General features: G+C 41.6%; 1 protein-coding gene across 1 annotated transcript; it reads left to right on the plus strand.

Annotated features, from left to right (window-relative positions):
- Positions 1–1,093: 1,093 nt before the first annotated feature.
- On the plus strand, positions 1,094–4,464 carry S1pr1 (sphingosine-1-phosphate receptor 1). The gene is made up of 2 exons (XM_026379687.2): positions 1,094–1,415; positions 3,077–4,464. The coding sequence occupies exon 2, from the start codon at positions 3,255–3,257 to the stop codon at positions 4,398–4,400; it is 1,146 nt and encodes a 381-aa protein (XP_026235472.1). The 5' UTR covers positions 1,094–1,415; positions 3,077–3,254; the 3' UTR covers positions 4,401–4,464.
- The last annotated feature ends 21,434 nt before the right edge of the window (positions 4,465–25,898 follow it).

Consider the following 25,898-nt stretch of genomic DNA (forward strand, 5'->3'; position numbering starts at 1 on the left):
TCCATGGTAGAAACGCCCCTGGGCTCAACCCCTAGTACTGCAATAAACAAAAAGCAATAGCAGTAAGCCAGGGCAGAAGTGCCCTGAGCTTGCCAGTCAGGCAAATGTGATGAAATGCCAACTCTCAGATGCACGTTCTTAAGTACTGTCTAAGAAAAAAAAGGGGGGGTGGGGGGAGAGGTGCAAATATTGAGAGTCAGGGCTTTGGGGTTTGTCTCCCAAAGAGAGAGAGAAGGGCACCCGCGGTTAGCTGGGCAACTGTGGGTGCTTCAGTTGTGCTGGGCCAGGAGGCTCTTCCCCTTTGGGAATTTCAGAGCCTCCCCAATTTTCTAAATCTTTCAAGAGCGGCCAGCAGCCCACCTCCTCAAAGGCCTCACTGTTGGCCTGAATCTGGGACACACCGCCTGACTTTGTGCCCAGTTGAACGAGGGGAACCCCCGCCCAACACCAACCCCGATGCTGGCCCATTTCACTATGAACGGGGGAGGGGGGGAAACCACTTTCTGCCCCTCAAGACAGAAAGTTTCTAGGCCTTACCGGGATCAGGGCTGGAGGGGTAGGGGAGAGGACCCGATCATTCCGGTCCACTCTCCCTTTTCGGCTTCTAGCCCCCTCCATACCTCTCAAAGTTCCTTCCCAGCCTCTGTTCCCCACAGCGCGACTGAGACTCGCTGGGCAGCGGCTTCGGTTTCCCCTGCCAGCGCGGAAGTGGCCTCAGGGGCTGCCGGCGACAACTAGGGACACTGGGATCAGCCAAGAGCTGCAAGGCTAGGGACCAGGGAGGTGCACTATGAAACGCCGGGTCGTCTTCTGCCCCTACTGTCTTGTGGGGAGAAAAGTTTCCAAAAGGTTCCCCCCTCCTCTTTTCCGTGGGCTTGAATGAGCCCTCTGCATCGTCTGGGAGTGGAGGATGGCTGCCGAGGCACAGGACTTCTACTTTAGAATTTAGGGGATACTAGGCTCCGCCCCTTCTTTCCCCCGCCCCCACCGTGTGTGTGTGTGTTGGGGGGTGCGGGGTGGATTCGCTGCTTGGGAAAGCCGGGGGAAGGGTTCTTTATTATTTCATTATTTGCTTTCCCCCCCAGATCTTTCCAGGACGGTGTGTCCCAGCAGCCCAGATCCGGGGGCCCCCAGCCCTGAGAGGGCGTGAAGAGTTAAGGCATTAACCCCTCCCAATCTCCTCCTAAAGGAAGCCACCCTGCCTCAGCGTGGCGCTCGGCGACTTTGCCTTGCAGACTGGCGCGGGCAGCAGCGAGCGGGGCTGGCCATTGGAGTGCACGGCTGCGGAGGGAGGGTCCCGGACTCCAGTAACTTTGCGAAAGCAGAGTGCAGTCAGTCGGGGGCAGCAGCAAGATGCGGAGTGCGCGGTGCAGACCCGGAGCTTTCCTAACGCAACTTCGTCCTGCCTGAGCGAGGTAGGGGGCTAGGAACCGTCCGGGCTCTGGCCAGCGGTGGCTGGGAGCGCGGAGACTTACTGCTGCCCGAGGGCCTACGTGCCAGAAACGAATTTTTTAAGCTTGAACGAAACGGACAAAAACTTTGAAAACATCCATCTCTGGGCTCTGAAAGTATTTGTCTCTTGGGCTGCTGTGGAGCCCAACTCGATCGGATTGTTCTTGGAGCACCGGTGATTTACGGAGTTTGGAAAAGGATTAATCCCTAAATGTAGAACTGACTGGTGGGGGAGGGGGATGGAAGTTGCGGTTCTTCAGAAGAAGGAGAGAAGACGATTATTTTTAGAAATCTTATAGACGAAGAATTTGGGGGAACAGGGGTAATGGTTTAAACTTGCACTGCTTCCCAGCAAGGTATAGAGTTAGGATGGGGCAAACGCGGGCAGCCTGTGCTGACCGGGAAGTTGCTCCTGCCTCTATTACTCCACTTAAAAAAAAAAAAAAAAATCAGAATGCTGCATTACTTTGAAACATTTAAACAACTTAAAAGTAGACCTGTTCAGACTAATGCTTTGTGCCTGTGCCGTTCCTTCACACTTTCTAGTTCTATGAGAGGAGGCAGCGCTTTGTGGGGATGGCACTAACTACAACTGGCCATGCCAGTTTTGCAATGCACATCATAATGCCTGTTTCTGAGTAGCTTTGCCCCCTGAAATTAGAAATGTGGCAGCATGTATTGTCATTAGTGGTATAACTTCTCGTTTGTGTGTGTGCCTGTGTTGACTGAACTAAAAATGCTTATGCAATCAACGTATGAAACTTCTGGGATTTACTGCAATCTCTTATGAATGGTTTTTACTGAATACCTTCACATTTACTTGCACCAGGCTTGCCGGGGGTTGGGGGGAGGGGGAGAAGAAACAATAGGCAGTTGCTTCACGGAGGCGCTGAGCTTTCCTGTTTACCGCAGGGCTGGGGCGCGCCTGGCGGCCCACACCTCACTACGCCCTCGGACCCTCAGCACACCTGCTCCTAGACGGTTATTAATAGAGCCCAGAAAATGACTTACGCTGTCAAATAATTTTCGTTCAAAGCTACTTTCTTGCATGGCAATTAGGAGGTGGTGCTCATCTCTTCGAGTTGGGGGTGGGGCGGGGTGGGGTGGAGTGAGGGGACCCAGGTGTGGGTTTCTGCCCTTAGGTTTGCCAGTTGAGTCTCTTTGAGTAGAGATTATGGGCTGTTGGTGTGAGCACGCAGATGAGCTGATGACTATTTCAGAGAATCCTGGGGTATCAGGGGTTGAAAGGCTGGAGGGGGAGAGAGCTAGCGGGGCGGGAATGGAGTTACTGGGCACCCTTCTCCAGGTTTCCTATCTCAGTTTGAGTGTATGTGAACATAGGGAGACTTTCCCATTCATCCAGTTGAAGTTTTCAGCGTGGGTAATTTTTTTGGTTTTTCTTACTCTTCTTCTTCCTCGTCTCCCCTAGAAATGATAATCATATATATATATATCATTATATATATATGATAATCAAATATATATATATATATATTTCTCCCTGCACTCTCCTCAGGTTTTCTTAAAACAGCAATAATAACAAAACTGGAGCAATGCCTTAGCGATAATGAATAGTGTGGTATGGCTTTTCCCCTGACGCTCTTCTCTTTGTGACTTGTTTAAGGCTGCAGTTTCGGAGGCCCTCTCTGGTCAAGGAAAAGCTAAGCTACACAAAAAAGCCTGGATCTCTTACAAATCTTCACCCCAGCAGCAGCGAGTGAAGCCCCGCTCGCCCTCGCCCTCTAGCGTTCGTCTGGAGAAGTGCCACCTCCGGGTTCCTGGGGACACAGTGCAGCAGCACCATGGTGTCCACCAGCATCCCGGTAGTCAAGGCCCTCCGCAGTTCGGTCTCCGACTATGTCAACTATGATATCATAGTCCGGCATTACAACTACACGGGAAAGCTGAATATCAGCCCCGACGAGAATGGCATTAAACTGACTTCGGTGGTGTTCATTTTCATCTGCTGCTGCATCATTCTGGAGAACATCTTTGTCTTGCTGACCATTTGGAAAACCAAGAAGTTCCATCGGCCCATGTACTATTTTATTGGTAACCTGGCCCTCTCAGACCTGTTGGCGGGAGTCGCCTACACAGCCAACCTGCTGTTGTCTGGGGCCACCACCTACAAGCTCACCCCCGCCCAGTGGTTTCTGAGGGAAGGCAGTATGTTTGTGGCCCTGTCAGCCTCCGTGTTTAGCCTCCTAGCCATCGCTATCGAGCGCTATATCACCATGCTGAAGATGAAACTTCACAACGGGAGCAACAGCTCCCGCTCCTTCCTGCTGATCAGCGCTTGCTGGGTCATCTCGCTCATCCTGGGGGGCCTGCCCATCATGGGCTGGAACTGCATCAACACCCTGTCCAGCTGCTCCACCGTGCTCCCGCTCTACCACAAGCACTATATCCTCTTCTGCACCACGGTCTTCACTCTCCTCTTGCTCTCCATCGTCATTCTGTACTGCAGGATCTACTCTTTGGTCAGGACTCGGAGCCGCCGTCTGACCTTCCGCAAAAACATGTCCAAGGCCAGCCGCAGCTCTGAGAAGTCGCTGGCCTTGCTGAAGACTGTAATTATTGTCCTGAGCGTCTTCATCGCCTGCTGGGCACCCCTTTTCATCTTGCTCCTGCTGGACGTGGGCTGCAAGGTGAAGACCTGCAACATCCTCTTCAAAGCCGAGTACTTCTTGGTGTTGGCAGTGCTCAACTCTGGCACTAACCCCATCATTTACACGCTGACCAACAAGGAGATGCGCCGGGCCTTTATCCGGATCATGTCCTGTTGCAAGTGCCCCAGTGGAGACTCCACCGGCAAATTCAAACGACCCATCATCGCTGGTATGGAATTCAGCCGTAGTAAATCGGACAACTCCTCACACCCTCAGAAGGATGATGGCGACAACCCAGAGACCGTTATGTCTTCTGGAAACGTCAACTCTTCTTCCTAAAGCTGAATGCTGCCAATCCTCGGGAAGTGCTCTTACAGGGTCACCACCCACCCCCCCAACCCCAGTATTTGAAAAAGGGCTCTGGGCCTCAAGTGCTGCCAGGAAGGAGGTGCTGCGAGGGAAGGAGCTGGAGAGAGGGAGGGAGGGGGAGAATCGGGGTGGTGGTGGTGCCTGGTGTTGGTGGGTATTTAGTTCCTGTGAACAATGCACTGGGAAGGGTGGAGTCAGGTCCCCTGCCTGGAGCCTATTTCCTATTCCCCTGGAGCTTTGATTTTGCACTGAGCCAAAGGTCTAGCATTGTCAAGCTCCTGAAGGGTTCATTTGGCCCCTCCTCAAAGACTGAAAGTCTCTATGTGAAAGCTTCTCTTTGTCTGGAGTTGTAAGCAGAAGATGTTTTTTTTTCACTGTAGTTTCAAACCCAAGTGAGTGTGTCCACTTCTCCTTGTCTGGGGGAGGCTCTGCATAGCCCACCCTCCCCTCCCTGTTCACACCCCTCCTGGAGATATTTTTTTTACTTTATATTGTAACTACCTGGCGGTCCTCAGAGTAGAGGTTGTGCCCTGGTCCATTTCTTGACCATCTGTAGCAGGAAGGCTGTGCTGAGTAGGTAGGCTGTGAGGAGATGGAAACGGTTTGAAGATGTACAGCAATTTCATTTGTTGAGGCCAAAGTGTCCACATAAGCTGGATCCGTTTTTTTTTTTTTTTTTTTTTTTGGATAATTGATTGAAGTCACTTTGATTTTTTTTTTTCTTAAACATCTTTACAATGAAATGTGCAAAAGTGTCATATCCATTGTGGTTGTAATCAGCATAAGGAAGTCGACTTTATCTAAATGATATCTTAGCCCCAATCCTTACAGTCGCAGGAGAAACAAGGTGAAAACTGACTGGGAGCTAACTTTGGTAAACCAAGAGAGTTCCTTAATGACTTTGTCTAACAAATACAGCATCTGTCTTTGGCACTTTTGTTGATGTTTATTTCAGAGTGTTGTGTGATTCATTCCAACCAACAGGATGGTTGCATTTTGTTGTGTTAAAAATACTTTTTATGAATTTTGAATGTATTTGTTTTCAGCAGAGCTCATTTCATTGGACTTTTTCCCCTAACCTGTGTTAACACCATTGAATGTGTATTTCTTAAAAAAAAAAATACCATCCTCTTGTGCCCTTAAAAGCATTACTTTAACTGATAGGGAGCACCAGAAGTTTTTCAGTATAACTGTTCATCTGATAGTAATTGAAGATGTGTATAAATGTTGCAAAGAATAAAAAATTTATTGCTGTCTCATTAGTATGGTTTTTCAGTGCAATTAAACAAAGAAATGTTTTTTTAAAAAAATATAGTATTTAATAGGTTTCTGACTTTGTGGATTATTTTGCACATAGCTTTATCAACGTTTAAACATTAATAAACTGATCTTTTTTAAAGATCTCTTTGTGAAGAGCATTTTTAAAAATCATTACTGAGATACTCTCTTTGACTATGCGGCTCTTTGGAATCACAGTTAAGGGCAAATTTCTGTTATTCTTTAAAGGACTTGACTCTGATAAACTAGTGTGTAAAAAAATGTGGTTTGTTTAGAAACCACTCTATCTTTTTCAGGAAGATAACCTTTGTAAGTTCACAGTGAAGAGTCCAATGAATGTGAAAAACCACCAACCTTCTCAATACCACATTGGTAAGTAAATGTAATTGAGCTTTAAATTACATTAAAGCCAAACCAAATTAAGTACATTAAGTCTGTCCTAAAACATGTTTTTTTTTTAAATAATTAACAGTGTAGTTGTCAATCTAATTTAAATTATGACCCACAATGATCACTTCAAACCAATTAACAGAATTGTATGTTCCTGGCCCTTCACCAATAAGCTGAGAAGCAGGATTATAGATATGGGATATAACAGGGAGTAACTTAATTTTTTAGGACACTTTTGGGTTCTCCAGCCTGTCTTCTGAGCAATATGGGAATATACTATATCAGTGAAGTAGCAAGTTGTAGAATTTTAGGTTGAGTAGCATAGCATCTTTTATTTGAAAACTTTCTACTCAGTTGTATTTAAAAGAGTTAACATCCTTAGTTATTAATGTCTTCAACTATAAAATTAAAGCAAAGTTACTTTACAAAGGTACTTCACAGACTTGTAATTGGTAATTCTCATTTTGGTATTATTGTCATCTTTATTGGGATTAAATAGAGGTATTTTGGTGTGTTTGGCTCTTCAGCCCTATTGTTACTCTCAGAATTTGTGCTTTCAAGTATCATTGAATGTGCACAGGACGCAGTTGGGACACAAAGATAAACCTCACCTAATAGAGTAGATGTCATTTCTGAGTAAGGTTAACTGTGGGAAACAGAAGTGTGTCCACTAAGGAAACCTTAGGTCACAACCTCCAGTTTCCTGAAGGAAATGCCAAAAATGCTCTGAAGACAAAAGGCTGGAAACAAACTGGAATGTCTCTATCCATCTGTCTGCTGAAGCGGAAGGAATGATTTCATGTTATACTCACTTCCTAGAGCTTCCATTCCAGCGTCCAGCATAATGGAAAAGTGTGTCCCTTTTGTGTTTCAGTGAATGATAAAATGTTCATGCTCTGGGCTTATCTTCATAAGCACAGTGGTGACTCACAGCATGGGGGAAGATGGAGTGGGGCTGCTGGCCTTGTTGGGGAATGGGGAGTTCACTGGCAACAGGGAGGACAGCTCACTTGCCCACCTGTGAGCACATCATCCAGTGGTTAGATGAGGTTGTTCCTGTGAACTCCAGGCAGTGCATTTCATTCTGAGAGAGTTGGACAGTGATGGATTGTGATTTCCTAGGCAGATGTGGCCTGGAAGCAAAGGGCTACATAAAGGAATCCTTGGTTGTATCCCAACATGAATATCTGATTTTAATTGCATATATTTCTTTCTTCTTTTTTTTTTTTAAAGAGAGAGAGGAGAGAGAGAGATGAGAGAGAATTTTAATATTTATTTTTCAGTTTTTGGTGGACACAACATCTTTGTTTGTATGTGGTGCTGAGGATTGAAACCGGGCCACACACATGCCAGGCGAGCCCGCTACCGCTTGAGCCACATCCCCAGCCCTAATTGCATATATTTCTGAGACGTGACATTGAGAAAAAAAAAAAAAAAATCTCAGTGACTCCATGTTGATATTAAAATATACACATTCAATGTTCTGATTTAAAAAAACATCTAGTATTGTTCAAGAGGAGTAAAAGATGTTTGGTAATACTTGACATATTTGTATAAAAATTTCAATTGGCTCAAAATATTAGCAAAGTGACAAAATGACATCACACAGCACTTTAATCCCATCGGCATTAAATGTGATTATAGTTTTACAACACATTCAAATCAAAATCTTATATAAGCCAGGCACAGTGCTGCATGCCTATAATCCCAGCAACTGGGAGGGCTGAGGCAGAAGGATCACACGTTTAAGGCTAGCCTCAGCAACTTAGTGAAGCCCTCCAAAACTTAGTGAGACCTTATCTCAAAATAAAAAAGAGTAGGGATGTAGCTCAGTGGTAAAGCAACCCTGGTTTCAATCCTCAGTATGAAAAAAGACAAATTCTTGGTCTTGCATTTTACTCTTCTTTAGTAAAAGTTGATCTAATATTATTATCAAATCAGAAATGTATAGTAGTGGAAATTTTGTATTCATGTTCATTAGAGTCTATTTAGTAATATCATCACTCAGTTGTGATAGGTATTATCCCTATTTTTCCCCACTGTGAAAAGCCTGATTATAAAGATCTTCTGTTCTTCTCCCATATATTAACTTTTTTTTTTTTTTTTTTTGGAGCTGGGGATTGAACCCAGGGCCTTATGCATGTAAGGCAAGCACTCTGCCAACTGAGCTATATATGGACATTGCCTGAGCTGAGGATATGCCAGTTAATATCCTGGTACTTCCAACCTAGGTAGCACTTTTTGTGTGCTTTTGACTCTTCATGTGAATATTCCATACATCCCTGAGATCTGTCACTTTTTCTAGATGACTACAAATTTGCTCTGTTTGGAAGCTACTATTCTGAAAGAATAACTTCAGACAAATAATAGGTTCTACTGAGGAAATCCTGCAAAGTGAGTGCTTGAAATTTAAGTAATTCTCAGTATTAGCAATTTCATTTTCAATTGAAAAACAGGGAACAGTAATGGAGTAACACATTTAAAATAGTCTACATACACAACTGTTAAAGATTTGACTTTGTGAATAGTCACTGGCTCAAAAATTAATCTCTAACTAGGAACTGTTATTTACCCAGAGTATTTGTACTAGGTTTTGGAAAGCACTGTAAAATGTTCAGATATTCATTTTGTTTTAACGTGGCTCATTCTGTCCTTCTCATCTGGGGTAGTGGGGTTTCCTGTGGATACCTAACCAGTTGGATCAAACTATATTTTATCTCATTAATTTCCAGACTAGATTTGTCTTCATTTTCTGTAAATAGATTATTAAAAAGGCCTTTGAGGGGGTAAGTAACCAAAATAAACCTTTGTAGGTCCTATTAGAGTAATCTTTCCCTGTGAACACAGTACTTTCTTGATAAGGAGAATTATTATAAATTGCATCATTCCTTCCAAACTTCCTTCCTGCCTGCTTGATGTGTGTTTTACATGGTCCCAGGAAAGAGACTTGAGATACATTTTATATATGCCTTTGTCTTCACTGCCATACTAATTGGAACTAGAGCCATCTTTGAGAACAAACTCAAACAAGCAAGGTTTATTATAATAGCTAAAAACTTTTAGATGGTTTACAAAGAAAAAGGCTTTGTAACCAATAATCAAAAAAGCCAGGAGAGATCAGAGGAAGATAATAGTGAGGAATTAGACCTAAAATTAATTCAATGTTTTCACAGCCTTAGACAGGAGCCAGAACCCAGAGTAATTTTGGTTCTTTCTGAATATCAATCTCCTGGTACAACCTATCTCTTGCTTCCTGGCTTTCTTCTCTGATTTAGATTCAAGTGACTCCTGTTTACCCCATGTTCTTTTTCCACTCCTTTAAGGATGAATTGAAGGATTAAAACTCAGACTTAGCTCTATGTATAGCCATTAGCAAAAGTCAAGTGTGGGTGGAAGAACTGAATGAACAGGAATTGCTACATTTTATTTTATTAAAGTATCCTCATTTACCCAACCAGCAGATTTTTTTTTTTGTGTGTGTGTGTGTGTGAGAGAGAGAGAGAGAGAGAGGGAGAGAGAGAGAGAGAGAGAGAGAGAGAGAGAGAGAGAGAGAGAGAGAAAATATCCTCATGTACCCAACCAGCAGATTTTTTTTTTTTTCTTTTTTTTGTGTGTGTGTATACTAGGGATTGAACCCAGGGACGCTCAACCACTGAGCCACATTCCCAGCCCATTTTATTTTTTATTTTGAGACAGGGTCTCACTAAGTTGTTTAGAGCTTAAGTTGCTGAGGCTGGTTTTGAACTTGGAATCCTCCTGCCTCAGCCTCCGGAGCCACTGGGATTACAGGTGTACATCACTGTGCCCAGCCCAGTAGTTTCTTTGTTCTTAATGGATACTTTCATTGTGGTGAACTCATTCATAAACTATTCAGCAATTTAAAAAATAAATTACTACTGGTACTTTCAACAAATTGTAGTCGAGCAAAGGAAATGAGCCACAAAAGAGACCATACTGCATAATTCCATTTATGTGAAGCTTAAGAGTAGGCAAAAACAATCTATAGAGACAGAAATAATAGTAGTTGCTTGTGGGAAGGGGATAAACTGGAAAGGAAGAGGAAGGAACTTTCTAGGTTGTCAACAATGCACTATACCTTAATTTTTAAGGGTGTTGGTTACTCAGCTGTGTGTATTTGTCTAAACTTATCCAACTATATTCTCAAGACCTGTGAAGTTTTTAAAATAAGCAACAATACACTTTTACTTACACTTTCTCTGAAATTATGGGAAGCTTCCATGGAATTCAACAAAATGTGGCAAAAGTCCCAAAGTATTCCATAAAAAGAACATATATTCTTTTAATATTTTTCCCATACCCCAGAACCAGAACAATAAAATGCTAAATAATCTTGACCTGATGATAATTTTGTTTTAAGAATTTGGCTTAATATTGGTATTTATGCTGGGTGTGGTGGCTCACACCTATAATCCCAGCAGCTGGGGAGGCTGAGGCAGGAGGATCTTGAGTTCAAAGCCAGTCTCAGCAAAAGCAAGGTGCTAAGCAATTCAGTGAGACCATGTCTAGCCTATAAATAAAATACATAATAGAGCTTGGGTTGTGGCTCAGTGGTGGAGTTCCCCTGAGTTCAATCCCTGGTAACCCCTCCCCAAAATTTAGTATTTGTAATCCCTAAAGAATTCCTGTATCTTGAAAGAGTCTAGGGATGTAAGGTAATTGTCACAATAAAGTTTATTGACATTCAGATTTCAGTCTGAGGACTATAAGGAGGGTCGGAAATAATCTTAAGAAGAATGGGCTTTAAAGCACTGGAAAAGATACAGAAATATATTAGTATTAGAAATATACAAATCAGAGGATCCCAAACCCTGTTTTACCCTGACTGCCTGACCAAACCTGCAAAAAGCACTCAGTTAGATGTTAACATTTGCCCTGGGTGTAAGAGCTGTGTTGTTAGAAACAATGGGCAGAGACAAACAGGGTATGGGAAAATGGCCTTCCTATGCTCTGGAGGGTTTGATAAACCTGAGGCATTTATTTAGTTCTGCTCAATCCCATCTAAAGATTCCTTCATTCAGCCAGCTTTGGGTGTCACTGAGCATAGGTGACATGCCTCAGGTGTTACCCTGGTCCTTGGACAGGCTAATTAGACCCAAAACAGGAAAGGAAACCGGAAAGAGGGGACAATGAATACTGCCTGGATAGTCAAGGAGCTAGGAAACATGCTCAAGTTCTTATCAGTGTCTCTAAAGCTCTTCTTTCTATTGTTGCTGTTCTTTTCTGCTGATTTATTGATACTAGGGCAGAAAGAGTAACCACAGAGAAAGCACTGGTGTGGCTCATGCTTCCTGCTCCCACATCTTCCTAGGTCCATACTTACCCTTCCATTCACGAGTATCTTCCCAGGGCTGAGGATGTAGCTCAGTGGTAGAGTGCTTGCCCTACTGCCCTGTAGCTGTAGAATGTCTGCCCTACTGGTGGCAGTTGCACACATCTGTAATTCCAGCAATTTGGGAGACTGAGGTAGAAGGGTCACAAGTTTGAGGCCTGCCTAGGTAATTTAGGCAGATGTGCTTTCTTCTTTCTTTTTGGTACTGGGGATGAAAACTAAGGGCACTCTACCACTGAACGATAGCCCCTTTTAACTTTTCTTTTTATTTTGAGACAGGGTCTCACTAAGTTGCCTAGGCTGACTTGAAATTTGTGGTATTCCTGCCTCAGCCTCCCAAGTTGCTGGGATGACAGTTGTGCACCACTGTACCCTGTGCAAGAAACTGTTTCAAAATAATAATAAAAAAAAATAAATTAAAAGGGCTGAAGGTATCTCTCAGTGATAAGAGTGTTACTGATTTCAATCTTCAGGGCTGGGGAGAAGGGGAGGAAGAGAAATAAAAAGAAAAAAAAATGCTTATCCTATGTTGTGTGCTCTGGCTGTAGGGAAATGATAAGCAGGGTCCCTGCCTTTATAGTTTGCCAGATTTTTTTTTTCTTCCTGCTCTGGTGTTTCAGTGACCCTTTCCTTTTGGGGTCCAGGAATTCTGATATGGAAATTATCTTCTTTCTTTTTCCATGATTGTGTTCACTCTCCTACACTTCCTCTACCACCTTAGATTCTTTAGTAATGTAAAATAATTTCACTCCTAAGTGTGCTTAATGTTGGCAGCTTTTCAACTTTGACTTTTATTTAACTAACATCTCTAAATAAGTTAAAATTAAATAATAGAGAATTCACTTACGTTTGGAACAGAGAATTCTTTATGTCATTATACGTTGTTGTAAATATCGGTTGCTCTAGGTTTTATGTAATAAATAAGCAACTTGTGAAATCAAAACATTCAACATTGTTTTCAGTTTTTTTTTAATCACTTTAGCTTTTCTTTCTAGATCACTATTGGGAGCTGCACTGGACAGAACCACTTGGGTTATAATGTGCAAAGGACATTTACGCGTGACTAAATCTTAGACGGTATCCTTATTCAACGTGGATAAAAAAGGAGACAAATACATAGCTTTAGAGGAAACATGGCATGCCATTAATTGTCAGTATTATTATGGGACAACATATCTAATGATGAACCATTGCAGATCATCTCAAGGATTGCAAAGAGGAGCCTAGGAGGTCTCTCACAGGCTTCATGTTCAATGGCTAACAACCAAGTAGCAGCCCAAGAACTCTGTACTCTGGTATTACACATCAACCCTGCTCACGTTCATTTACCATTTTTATGAGGAGGGCTCAAGAATGTCAAAGCTCAGATGCCTGCTCACCATGACCAGAACTATCCTCAATGCACAAGGTCAATGCCTGTAATCCCAGCAACTCTAGAACTTGGGGCAGGAGCAGGGCAAATTCAAGGACAGCCTCAAAATAAAACATAAAAAGGGCTGGGGATGTAGCTCAGTGGTTAAAGTGCCCCTGGGTTAATTCCCCAGTGTGAAAACAAAAACAAAAAAACCAAACCAAACCAAAGCACAAGGTTTACTGGTTGAATGATGAGTGGCTTCATTGTTTTGTACAAAGGAGAGGATATTTATTTCTAATTTCAGAGTTTTTCTTGCTGCTGTCTAGACAGTTCAGAGAAAAACAAATTTAGGTCACTAGTAAAATTACATTCTAAAATAAGAGAATACTTGTGCTAAATCACTTGTAAAGACATTAGCTATCATATGCCTGGAGATGACTCCCTTACCAAGTTTCTGCAGATCTTTTGTGGTACCAGAAATAGTGGTTAGCTCTCACATGCTGTTCTGCTTCAGCTGGCTTCATGCGGCCACCTGCAAAAATAGTTCTTGGTTTCTCTTCCTTGTCTAGATGTCACTCAAGACAACTTTTAGAAAAACACAGATTTTTATATCTCCATTCTCACGTGCAAAGGGAACTAGATTATCAAAGAATTACCTAACTGGATATGGTGGCACATGCCTGTAATCCCAGCTACTTGAGAGGCTGGGGCAGAAGGATTGCAAGTTTGAGGTCAGCCTGGGCAATTTAGTGAAATCTTGTCTCAAAATTTTTAAAAAGGAGTAGAAATGTAGTTCAATTGTAGAGCACTTTCCTAGCATGCATGAAGCCCTGGGGTCAATCCCCATTACTTTTTTATGAGGAGGACTTATAAATAAATAAATAAATAAATAAATATTACTTAGGTTATTCAATATATAAAACACTTTTTCTTAATTACTGGATATTTATGTCAACACTTTTTCTATACTAATTTTTATACCATCATAGGCAGGAATTGAACAATTATAAAGAATTTAGATAACACCCACAAGTCCTTCTAATTTAAGGATCAAAAAGACTCATATAATAACATGCAGCTTGAAAAAAGCATTTTTATATGCATCAGCTCATTTTAGACATGTGTTTTATTAATTTTTCTTTTTGAAACCATGATTATTCAGTACTGTATGTTGTTTTTTCACTATGATCAGTGATTTTAAATTATAGCCCTGATCAGCAAAAATTAAAATGTGTTTAAATTACTTAAACAGCTATAGGCAATTTGAGTGAAATAGATTCTGTTTTCTGTTCACTTCTAAGCGGTTTGATAGAAGCCAAGTTGCTAAAATTGATACAAACATATAAGCAAAGGAGATCCCTGGATTTACCATCTCATCCTTTAAGGCTATAGTAGGGAGAGTGGCTGTCCCAAGATTTATGTGGCCTACAGATAAGAAAAAGATTTTCATTTTTAGGCCTGGCAGAGTGGTGCATACCTATAATATCAGTAACTAGGAAAGCTGAGGCAAGAAGACCCCAAACTCAAGGTCAGCCTGGGCAACTTAGTAAGATCCCTTCTAAAATGGTTGGGGATATAGCTCAGTGGTAGAATATCCCTTCGGGCAATCCCTAGAACAGAACAACAACAACCACCACAAAATACCACTTCTTCCACAAACCAATAATAATAATAATAATAATAATAATAATTATAATGGTTATAATAATAAAATGGTTAATGTTGGACATTCTCACAAAGTCTACTTAAATGCTATTCAAGACATTAGAGTATATATTTGTAATTTTTGTGTTAATACATTTAATGTTCTGAGCAGCTAACTGTTGGAGGCTTGGTAGTGTAGGATCTTTCATCAATTTTCCCACTAGAGAAAAAAAAAAGTTCTATCTTCTGTTTGTCTTTTCAAAAATAATTAATGAATTAACTAATGAGTTCTTTTGTAAAGTGAAAATTTAGAATAAACATATTAGTTCAATGTAATGTTAAACATTACTTAAAGACAAAGTGTTTTTTTTTTTGTACTCTTTTTATATTTTATTAGAGACAGGGCCTTCCTGAGTTATTTAGAACCTCACTAAATTTCTGAGCTGGGTTTGAACTTGAGATTCTCCAGTCTCAGCCTCCAGAGCCTCTGAGATTACAAGCATGCACCACCATGCCCTGCTAAAGTGGTTTTCTTGAAAAATTTTTTTTTTCAGTTGTAGATGGACACAATACTTTTATTTTTGACTTACTTATTTTTATGTGGTGCTGAGGATTGGACCCAGTGCCTGGGTGCAAGGCACACACTCTACCACTGAGCCACACCTCCAGCCTGACAAAGTGTTTTTAATTTAAGAAATGGACAAGTATTTTTCTTTGTGTTTTGATCCTTAAATAGCTGGATTAAAAAAAAAAAACTTACAATGAACAGAAATTTATTGACCTGCAGTTCTGGAGGCTAGGAAATCCAGTATCAGGTGCTGGCATCTGGGAAGAGCCTTTTGCTCTGCCATAATGTGGTGGTGGGGTGGGAAAGGCAGCAGACAAGTTGGTTTTTTGAAAGTCATGTCTGATTATATAATTCTCTAATGACCTAGGTATCTTTTATTAAACAATTCTTTCTACATAATTTTTGCCTAATGGATACAGTAAATCTATGGGGAATTTGAAGGAATTAAATAAACATTGAAGGAAAAAAAAAAAGCACGCAAGAGATGAGCTTCATTAAAATGCTATCCTGTGATCAAATGTTATTATTTGCTCCCTGGAGAGGGCAGTTTCCAGGCCACCACATGCCTTCCGTCATTTGGAATAGAGTGCTGGCTCTAGCCCTGATGTTACTTGTGGTTTACACAATTCTGACTCATATAAAATTGTGTGTCTGTGTTACCACGGTAAGTTTACATTAGGCTTTGCATTTCATTATCAATTAGGAATGCGCTCGTAATTGGCAGGGAACTTTTATTTGGAGCAAAGTAATAGGAACATTTTCTTATAGTCATCCCCACTTTCATTTAAACCTATCTAAAGGAAAAAGAGAACTTTGCATTCCATACAAAAGAAGTTTTACACATCAAGGATTAGTATAGCTTCCCAGTGTTATAAACCATTCACATTCTTTCTATGTCACTCTATGAATTTTTCTCTAATTTGGAGGCTATCCATATTATTCCCTTTTATTTCAGAGGCTCTGACATTCTAGTTAAAGCAAATAAATTTGGTAGCATCATTTTTCCTTGCTCAAGGCCTTTTTTGGTAAGCTTAAGGAGGAGCACAAATTGGGAGTGCGACTTTGTTTCCCATATTTTTGAATTGGCAGGGTGTCCTGGGATTTGTGTCTGCCTACTTGAATAATCTCTGGGGATGAACACCATTCACATTTCATGGCTCTCCCTAGGAATCATTAACAGCCCAGTGCAGAGTCTTGCTTTTCACTTAACTCCGAAGAGGATGAAGAAGCCCTGCCAAGGTTCAGTAAAGGATAACAAAGCATAAGCTCTTTAATAGGATAAACTAACATAGGAGTCTCAGCACACCAAGCCTTTCCCACAAGTAGGACCTGTGGCAGGAATTGGCATTCAGGCTGAGGACCCTCCTACACCCCTCCTAGGTGGGGTATGGGGAAACAAATGTATCTTCTCTGAAATGAGCCGAGTTATAGACTTTGGGAAAACAAGAATCTATCTTTTGAGCTAAGATCAGGATCTCCATGATTTATAGTGGTTTTTAAATGGAACTGGGTAATTTTGTATTGGAGAGAATTGTAAGATCTAGAGAGCATTTACTATAGTGAAGCACTATTTGAATTCAGCTCTGAGTAGGCTGAAACATCCCTTTGCATTGTGGAAAAGTCTTCATATGTTTCATATATTTGCTGTTAACTAATATATCTTATAAAATGACATTTTATAAACCATGCATGGTTTTTGCAGTCGAAAAGCAATTGTGTGTGTGAGTGTGCATGCGTGTGCGCGTGCGTGTGCGTGTGCGTGTGTGTGTGTGTGTGTGTGTGTGTGTGTGTGTTTTCCATACTGAGGATTGAAACCAGGCTCAATACCTGTGGAGCCCTTTTAGGTTTTAATTTTGAGACAGGGTCTTACTATGTTTCTCAGGCTGACCTCGAACTTACCCTCCTCCTGACTCAGCCTCCCCAGTCACTGGGATTCCAGGTGTGTGCCAGTCTGCCAGGCTCAGCAATTGTAGTGCTAAAACAAAGCTTCTGTCTTGGTGTGGTGGCATGGCACATAACTGTCACCCCAGTGGGAGACTGAGGCAAGAGGATCCCAAATTTGAGGTGAGCCTGGGCAACATAGCGAGATGCTGTCTCAAAATAAAAAATCAAAAGGGCTCAGGATATGGCTGAGTGGTAAAGAGTCCCTGGTTTCAATCCCTAATCCCGTAACAAAACAAAGCAAAATACAGTATTCCTGGTGTGGCCTGATTCCCCACCAGGGGTAGTGACCTACTGCTTGTTGGCACAGCACTAAGCTAGCCATTGTGTGGCCATCATTTGTTTTTCAGGGCTTCCTGGATAGGTCTCTTGTTAGATCAGCTTCCTGACTGGAAGCCTAAGTAGCCACTTGGATCCTGTATCCAGTTGCATGCAGTTGAAACTTCCCTAGTCTTTTTAGATGTGTGTTTTTTTTCCCCTCTGTTCAGTTATTTGGAATCAGTGACTATGCCCATATTCTTCTTGGAACCAGGCAGAGAGTTTACTGGAATGAGGTGGGACTGGGAGGGATGGATGAACTTGAGAGTAAATGCCCATCCTGATGGAGAAGTCTTTATTGGATCCCAGTCTTTGTTACCAGCTGAGACGAGGAGCCTAGCATGAGTAGGTATGCCAAAGGGAGCTGACTACAGGGGTTTGGGTGTGTAAATGTTGGTTCCTGTTTTAAATGTTGGTAACTAATTCAATTTGAAAAAAAAAAAAAAACTTATATAGGACAAATGTGACATAACAGTTGCCACAAGTGACCTTGGGGACCCCAGTTTTCCACCCGATATAAATTGGAGCAACCGAGCACTCAGGCCTGAACTACTCACCTGGGATTCCTTGCTCAGTAAGTCGGTCCCTCAGTGGGCAGTTTCCTTCTGGTGGCCAGGGGTGTGACAAACATGGGCCAAGTTGGGGAACAGACCTGCTCAGGTTCTGGACTATGGGGTCAGTGAGACCTTTTGGTGAGTATATCTGATCCCTGGAGGCTGCCACCTCTCTGGACAGAACAGCTCCAGCTCCTGGATTCCCACTGTATGGTGGTGACAGGCACACAAACAACAGAAGGTCCAGCTTTCTAAATGGTGACATCTTGAACACAGTATTAGTATAATGGAGAAATCAGACAGGCACGTTTGTAGGCTGCATCGTAGGCACTTTCCAAATGTTAATCCCTTCTTTCTTCTTTATAAAATTCCTTTAAAAATCAAGAGTTTAAAAATTATATTAGCCAATCCGATCCTCCTCTTTTCAACTAGCTCCACACAATGCTTCTGGGAAGTGTATGTTACTACCGGTCTGCTGAGGTTGAATGTCAGGCTTATGAGGTTAAATAACTTCCCCTGTGTCACATGACCAGGGTAACTAGTGAAGATGGGCATTGCTTTTCCTTTATGTCTGAAAGTCAGGAAACTTCCTCAAGCTTCCTCTAACCGGTGGTCATCCATTCATCAAATTGCAAGGGACCTTCGAGATTAATATTTTCAGTTGTCCCATTGTAGAGATCCGTGACATGCTCCTGACTCCTAATAATTTCTCTTTTCCTTGTGCAATTTGGAAATCATAGCTGCATTAGTAAGAGCAATGGTCAAAAGTGAAATATTTGTGTTGTGAGTTATATTTCCATTTTAATGTCTCTAGCTTCACTTCTTTTAGATTAGATCCAGCCAGGTTTACTTTAGACCCTTGAGCTACCAGGCCCTTGCTGATTTTTAAAAGTGGGGTAAATGAAATGCAAGTCTTTGAAATGACAACGAATTTGCTTCTGCAGCAGAACGAATGTTGGCTGAGTTTAGAGGGAGCCAGAGATCAAAGCAGAAGGGTGTGGCAAACGTTAATGTAGATGTTGGTATTTGACCAAACAACCCAGCGGGTTAGAGAACAGGCTATAATTTAAAAAGATGGTGGAGTCTTTTGTGGTTTGTAACGTCACTAAAAATCCAAGAAAGGACTTATTTTTATGCAGTTTGACCTATTTCATTTTTTATTTTGATTACACAATGCTCAAGGGTTCTTTTGACATTCAGAATGCTTGTTTTAGTTAAACTACAGATTAGGGTGATGATTCCCCTCTTTCATATTTCCTTTCCTTTTTCTGGAATTGCATTTTGGCTTCTCACACAGTTCTTTCTACTACCCTGTGATTTATCCCGATAACCATTGCATTTCCACTTAGATACAGCGACCGCCATGATACTAGTGTTACCTTCATGATATGGTCATGGCAGTGTGTGAGTCTGGTCACCACAGATGGCACTGGGATCATTCCTGAGGTAACATGAGCAATGCAGAAATCCTGACATTTCCTTCCACATGACAGCTTTTCACCTAGCAAGGGGGAAAGACATTGAAGAGTTGAAGTTTTCAGCTAGGCCTGTGTTTTAATCCTGTTTCCCTCACACACTTACTGGGTGTGTGGCCCTGGAGAAGTTATTCAACCTATTGAACTCATTTCTTTATCTATAAAATAGTGATGATAATACTAACTTCAAAGGCTGTTGTAAGAATTAAATAGGATCATGTATTTCAATGCTTGGCACAAGCCAGACACTCAAATGTCCATCTGCTCCTCCATTTAACATATTTATAGAGCACCTATTATGCTCCCACATAGCCGAAAACAAAATAGACAAAACCCCTTCCACAGCCCTTTCCCTCCCTTCCTCTGATCCTCCCCACTGAAGCCAGACCACATAGAATGAACATTCCTGCTCTTTCAAAGAATTCATTCCTTTGGAAGTTCTCCCAGTCAACAGTGACGTTTATGCTTAGACAGTTTTTTTTTTTTTTTGGTTTGTTTGTTTGTTTTTCATGGAACCAAAGAAAGAATGTGTGATGGAATTGCAAAATTTTTATCTACATTACAACTTGGATGCACAAAAAAATGAATTTTATTTAGTCTAAACTATTCTGATTTCCCTCTCTAGCCCCTACCTTCTGATTACAGGGATGAGGGGAGAGAATAATAAAGTAATTGGTTTAAAATGTAGTTCTAGCTGGGGATGTAGTTCAGGGATAGATCATGTGGTTAACATGCATGAGACCCTGGGTTCAATCCCCAGCATGCACGCGCGCGCACACACGTACTCCTCTCCTCTATTTTAATCCATTTGGATACCATTCTGCCTCCTTTGGATGGAACTGTTCAAGCACTCAACCCCTTCCTTCACTCACCTAAAGGCTGGAGGAAGGCTGTAGCTTATGCAATGTCCTGGTGGGGAGGGGTTGCCCTCAGGCTCATTTCCTGGCCCTGTGCTGGCTGCCATCCCTGTTCCACTTGGTGCTGCTTGCCCTGTGGGTGTTTGTGGCCACTGCTTTGGTGGGTGTGACTTGTGGTTGGTCTTTCTGGGTTTGGTCAAAGTCCAGCAGTGTGCTCTGGCTGACATGTCCTCATTTCAGTTTCCCCTGGTGCCTGGGAGAGCCTTTTGAAGGCTGGCTGCCTCTTTTCCAAGCCTGGCTTTGTTACTAGGGGCCTAGGCCGCAGGCTTGACCCTGGGGAGCCAACAAATCAGATCCTACCACTCTTTTCCCAAACCAAACAAAAAGTAATGGCAAAAAGCATGAAAGGAGCTTTCATCAGCTTAGCCATAGCGGGAAACAGGGGACCCACTTCCTTAGCTCAGTCTTCAAGGGGCTGACCATGACTTTGAGGTTTTATAGAAAGGGGTATGAGGGCAAGGCTTGGGGGTTTTGCACAGCTGGAGGATTTTCACAGCTGCCAAAGTAGGTGATCTTGATGGGGTGTGATCCATCCATCATTATCTCAGGTCAGGCAGGGCCTTGTCAGTGCTGAGAAAGTCATTTTGTTCCATGGGTGCACAGGGGTGTAGCTTCAGTTCATTACAAGATACTTATGGATCAGACCTCCTGTTCCCAGAATCTAAGGTGATTCAGAACCAAGAGGACTGATGCAAAATGGAGGCAGAGATGCAGGGTCTTTAATCCTATTTTTAGCCACTCCTCAGACATTTGCAGGCAAAAGTGAAGAGTTAAAAGTTATTGTTACAGCTTCACCTACATTTGATAAGCAAATGGATTGCTCCATGTTCAACCCCAGGACTGCAAATGTCCCACTGTTTTCACATCCCAAAGAAAGAAGTTGAAGGTCACATCTAGAGGTTTTAGATGTTTTATTACTCTTTCTCCTCCACCCTGGCAGGCCCAGATACAATGCAGGGCCACCCTAAGTTGCATGTCACTGCACAGATGCATTTCTTCAGATGTTCTGAATACATTTCTTTTACTTTACAACCAAGGTCACTCTGCTTTACTCTCCATCTACAGATGGGAGAAAAGGGAAGTGGCCAGTTTCCTCTCTCCATTATCATATTCTTCCTGTCCCCAATACTGGGAATTGAACCTGGGGGTGCTTTACCACTGAGCCATATCCCTACCCCTTTTTATTTTTTATTTTGAGACAGGATCTCACTAAGTTGCTTAGGGCCTTGTTAAATTACTGAGGCTACCCTTGAACTTTCAATCCTCCTGCCTCAGCCTCCTGATTCACTGGGATTACAGGCCTACACCACTGTGCCCAGCCCCATTATCATATTCTTTAGATTTCTTCTTATCTCACTGCCTGGAACAAGCTTTCCTAGGCACTGCCTAGTGTTTATACCAACACTGGATCCTCTTACATCTCTGGCTAGCCATGCAGCCTTAGGGGTGGTTTGGTTCCTAGGTTTTTGCCTGGCTTCACCGGCTTTTCATGGGACCACCCCTATGCAGAAACCTTGGGGAGACTTTTCAACAGTGATCCTTGCTCTGCCTTCCAGGGTGAAACTCAGAAGGGTTAGGGAAGCAGAAATCAGATGACCTTTATCATTTTACATCTCTCTCTCTCTCTTTCTCTCTCTCTCTCCACACACACACACACACACACACACACACACACACACACACACACCCTTCACAATTCTCCAGGCAGACAAAAGGCAGATGTTTCCTTCTTCTGCATCTTCTTCTTGACTCTGCCTGGCTAAATCTTAGTAACAAGCAGGTCACCTTATTATTATTGTTCTTCACATTATTGTAGTAGAACTTCATGATCTAAAGAGTCCTGCTTGGTTGTTAAAAGTACTAAGACCTCACAAATTCAGTTCAGCAAATTCCTTTTCAAGACACTTGTCTAACCTTACATTTTGAAAGACAGAAGCAAAACCTGTCTTGTTCTCCTTTTATAATACATTCAGGGCTTCTTTCTGGGCAAATCATTGCCGAAGACAAATTAGTGCAAAATACTCTACTCAAGGAGGCAAAAAGAGCAAAGCACTTCAAAATGAAAATTTTGCTCCTGTCATAGCATCCAGGTGGCAGCCTTCAGGAGCTCATTGTTTATTAGCTTTATGCTTCTCTGACTATCTAGGGACAGTACTGCACCTGGAAGTTAGTGGCCCTAGGAACTTTAGAAGAAAATAGAGAGACATTGAGGAAATGGGCCATTTTGGCTGACTGTGTGATTTGGAATTGATGGCAGATTCCATGACTTTAAGTCAGATGTCTCCTCTTTTACTTTCATTTTTCTTGTTACCAAAGAGGTTACCCTTCTTCTCTTCCTTATCTTCTTCTCCATCCTTGCAGTTCTGCTCTCTCTTCTCTCTCTCTCTCTCTCTCTCTCTCTCTCTCTCGATCTTGTGCATACTTTCTTGCTGAATCTCTCTTTCTCCTCTTGCTCTGTTAAATAAAAATTCCAGGAGGACATTGTACATTGTATAATTATTTAATTTATTAATTTGGTACTGGGGATTGAACTCAGGGGCATTTTACCACTGAGCTACATCCCCAGTTTGTGATATATATATCAAATTTATATATATATATATAAATTTTGAGACAAGTTCTTGCTAAATTGCTGAGGCTGGCCTAAAACTTTCAATCCTGCCTCAACCTCCTGCATCCCTGGGATTATGAACGTGCAGTCACCACACCTGTTGAGGCTGTTATTCTAAACTAAGCTCTTGAACAAACTGGGTTAAAAATCAAAATGGAGTCACTCATGCTTAATTTCACTGGGCTGAAATTAAGCTATTTGTCTGAGCTTCAGAGAAATTGGCACTAGAGAGATAATAGCCAAATTTCCTAAACAGTCTGATTTAAATTGGCAAGTTAATGAAGTTCCCTCAGCCTTAATCCTTACACAAAGGAAATAACCCGAAATAACATGATGTTAATAAATCCACTATTTTCTTATTGTTCTAGCTCCCTGTCCCTTCCTTATAAGGAAGGTAACTTTGAAATGACCACTATGATTTTTGTTTCTTTTTCTGCTTTCTTTAAGCCCTTCTCTGTAAAACCAACCCCCTTTATTCCAACCATTGGAACATTTATTTTATGGAATGAAATGCTGCTGGATTCAAGAATTGAAAATAAAACCAACTAAGATCTTTAAACTAATTGTAATTTTGTTCTTTGATAGCTCCCGCACAGGACACACACAGGCCTGTGCGCACATATAAATACATACCCTCCCCGGCCTTCTTATTGTCTGTATGTACTCTTAGAGTCTATTTTCCTCTAGCTATTTTTCCAGAACTTTCTCTTTTGTCCTTCCATATATGTGAGCATTGATTTCTTGACAAGATAATCATGGTTTTAATTTATTGAGCACCTATTACATACTAGAGATGAGGAAGTTCCTTTTATATTGCCTTTCTCATTTAATCCTTAGAATTCTCATTGCATCTAGGAAGAAAGGGAAGCTCAAAAAGTTTTTTAAATATGGGTTCGAGGTTATAGAAGTAGTAATTGGCAGAGCTGGAACTGGAACTCAGAATTCACTGGCCTCAAAGCCCATTTCATTAAGGAACACTGTTATGTACAAAAATTTGGACTTTTGAGTACAGATTTTATGTGGAGTGAATTATCCTACAACACACTTGAACATAAAACTCAGGAATTCTGGCCAGGTACAGTGGCATACACTTGTATTCCCAGTGGCTCAGGAGGCTAAAGCAGAAGGATCATAAGTTCAAAGTCAGCCTTCACACAACATAGCAAGACCCTGTCTCAAAATAAAAAAATAAAAAGGGCTGGGGATTTGGCTCAGTGGGTGAGCTCCCTTGGCCTCAATCTCCAGCATCTAATACAAAACAAAACCAAATCCTGGAAAATTCTTTATCTACTTTTTTTTTCCTGTCCCCTACTTTGCCCCTGCCCCTTCAGAGGGTATTGCTCCCAGAACTCAGTAATTCTTAAAATGACCCATCTAGATAGAAACCATTACTTTGAAGAGGAAAATGGGGAAGTGCTTTCAGAGATGATTAATCCTTGATGCAATTCTATTGGAAGTGCTGACTAATGGTCTGATGACTCTTTTTTTTTTAATCTTGGTGTTGGTAAAGAGGGCATTACAAGGCAGGAAATGGAAAGAGGCACATAGATTTCAGCGGTTCAAAAATGCTAACAGTGGAGGTCTTCACATTGTTTTGGTTCCAGCTTTTTTTTTTTTTTTTTTTTTTTTGGGCTAATTTAACCACTTCCTCTTCCATTCTTGTTTTGCTCTTTCAGGCAAATTATTTTTTCTCTTTAGGTTTTTATCTATTTTAGAAATTATACTTAATTCCCCATTTTTAAAGTATTTTACAGCTGGACTCAGTGGAACACACCTATAATCCCAGGGTGCAGGAGGATTGCAAGTTCACAGCCAACTTCAGCAATTTCATGAGATGCAACCTCACAATAATTCTGTAATGTGTGTATCTGTGGCACTTAGGGGAAATTAACTGAATATTTCAAAATTGTTACTAGAGAGGGATTTTGTTTTTGTTTTTGCTTTTCCTAGTACTAGGGATTGAACCCATGGGTGCTCTACCACTGAGCACAGTCTTTTTGATTGATTGATTGATTTTTTATATTTTGACAGTCTTGCTAAACAGCTGAAATTGACCTCAAACTTGTGATCCTCCTGTCTCAGTCTCCTGAGTAGCTGAGATTACAGGTGTGTTCCACCATGCCCAGCTGCAGAGAAGATTTTGAATGTTCCCAATGTAAAGAAATTATGTATATTTGCGGTAACATATATGCCAGTTATCCTGATCTGATCATTACACATTGTGTATATGTTTTGAAATGTCACACTGTTACTCTGTAAATATGTGCAATTAATATGCACCAATCAAAAAATCAAACTGTAGCATGGTGATAAACACCTACAATTCCAGTGACTCAAAAGACTGAGGTAGGAGGATCACAAGTTCAAGGCCAGCCTCAGCAACTTATTAAGACCTATGTCAAAGTTAAAAATAAAAAGACCTGGGGATGTAACTCAGTGGTAAAGTAACCCTGGGTTCAATTCCCAATTTTAAAAAATCTGGGCATGATGACTCATGCCTGTAATCAGGACACTCAGGAGCCTAGGCAGGAGGATCACAAATTCAAAACTGGCCTCAGCAATTTAGCAAGGCTCTAGGCAACTTAGCAAGAACCTGTCTTTAAATAAAATATACAAAAATGTTGGGGATGTGGCTGAGTGGTTGAGTGCTCTTGGGTTCAAATCCTGGTACCAAAAACAAAACAAAACAAATCAAAATATAGCTGGATATTATGGTGCACATCTATAATTTCAGCAACTAGGTAGGCTGAGGCAGGAGAATTGCAAGTTTCAGTGTGGACACCTTAGTAAGATCTTGTCTCTAAATAAAAAGCACTGAGAATGTAGGTCAGTGGTGGTAGAGCACCCCTGGATTCAATCCTCAGTACCATACACACGCACACACAAACCAAAATAATATTTTTAAAAGAATGCATATTATTTGACATGAACTACTTCTCAGCATTCTCTTGGATGAAAATGGACTTTGTTATCAAAAATTAAAACAATGATTTAAAGCAATGGGACTAACAGTTTTTTGGTGGGGAGAGTTACTGGGTATTAAACCCAAGGGAGCTTTACCACGGAGC

The sequence above is a fragment of the Urocitellus parryii genome, chromosome 11 (assembly GCF_045843805.1).
Source record: "Urocitellus parryii isolate mUroPar1 chromosome 11, mUroPar1.hap1, whole genome shotgun sequence".
Lineage (NCBI taxonomy): Eukaryota > Metazoa > Chordata > Mammalia > Rodentia > Sciuridae > Urocitellus > Urocitellus parryii.

Coding starts and splice junctions, on each gene's coding strand:
- S1pr1 (XM_026379687.2), top strand. CDS start 3,255: ATGGTGTCCACCAGCATCCCGGTAGTCAAGGCCCTCCGCAGTTCGGTC.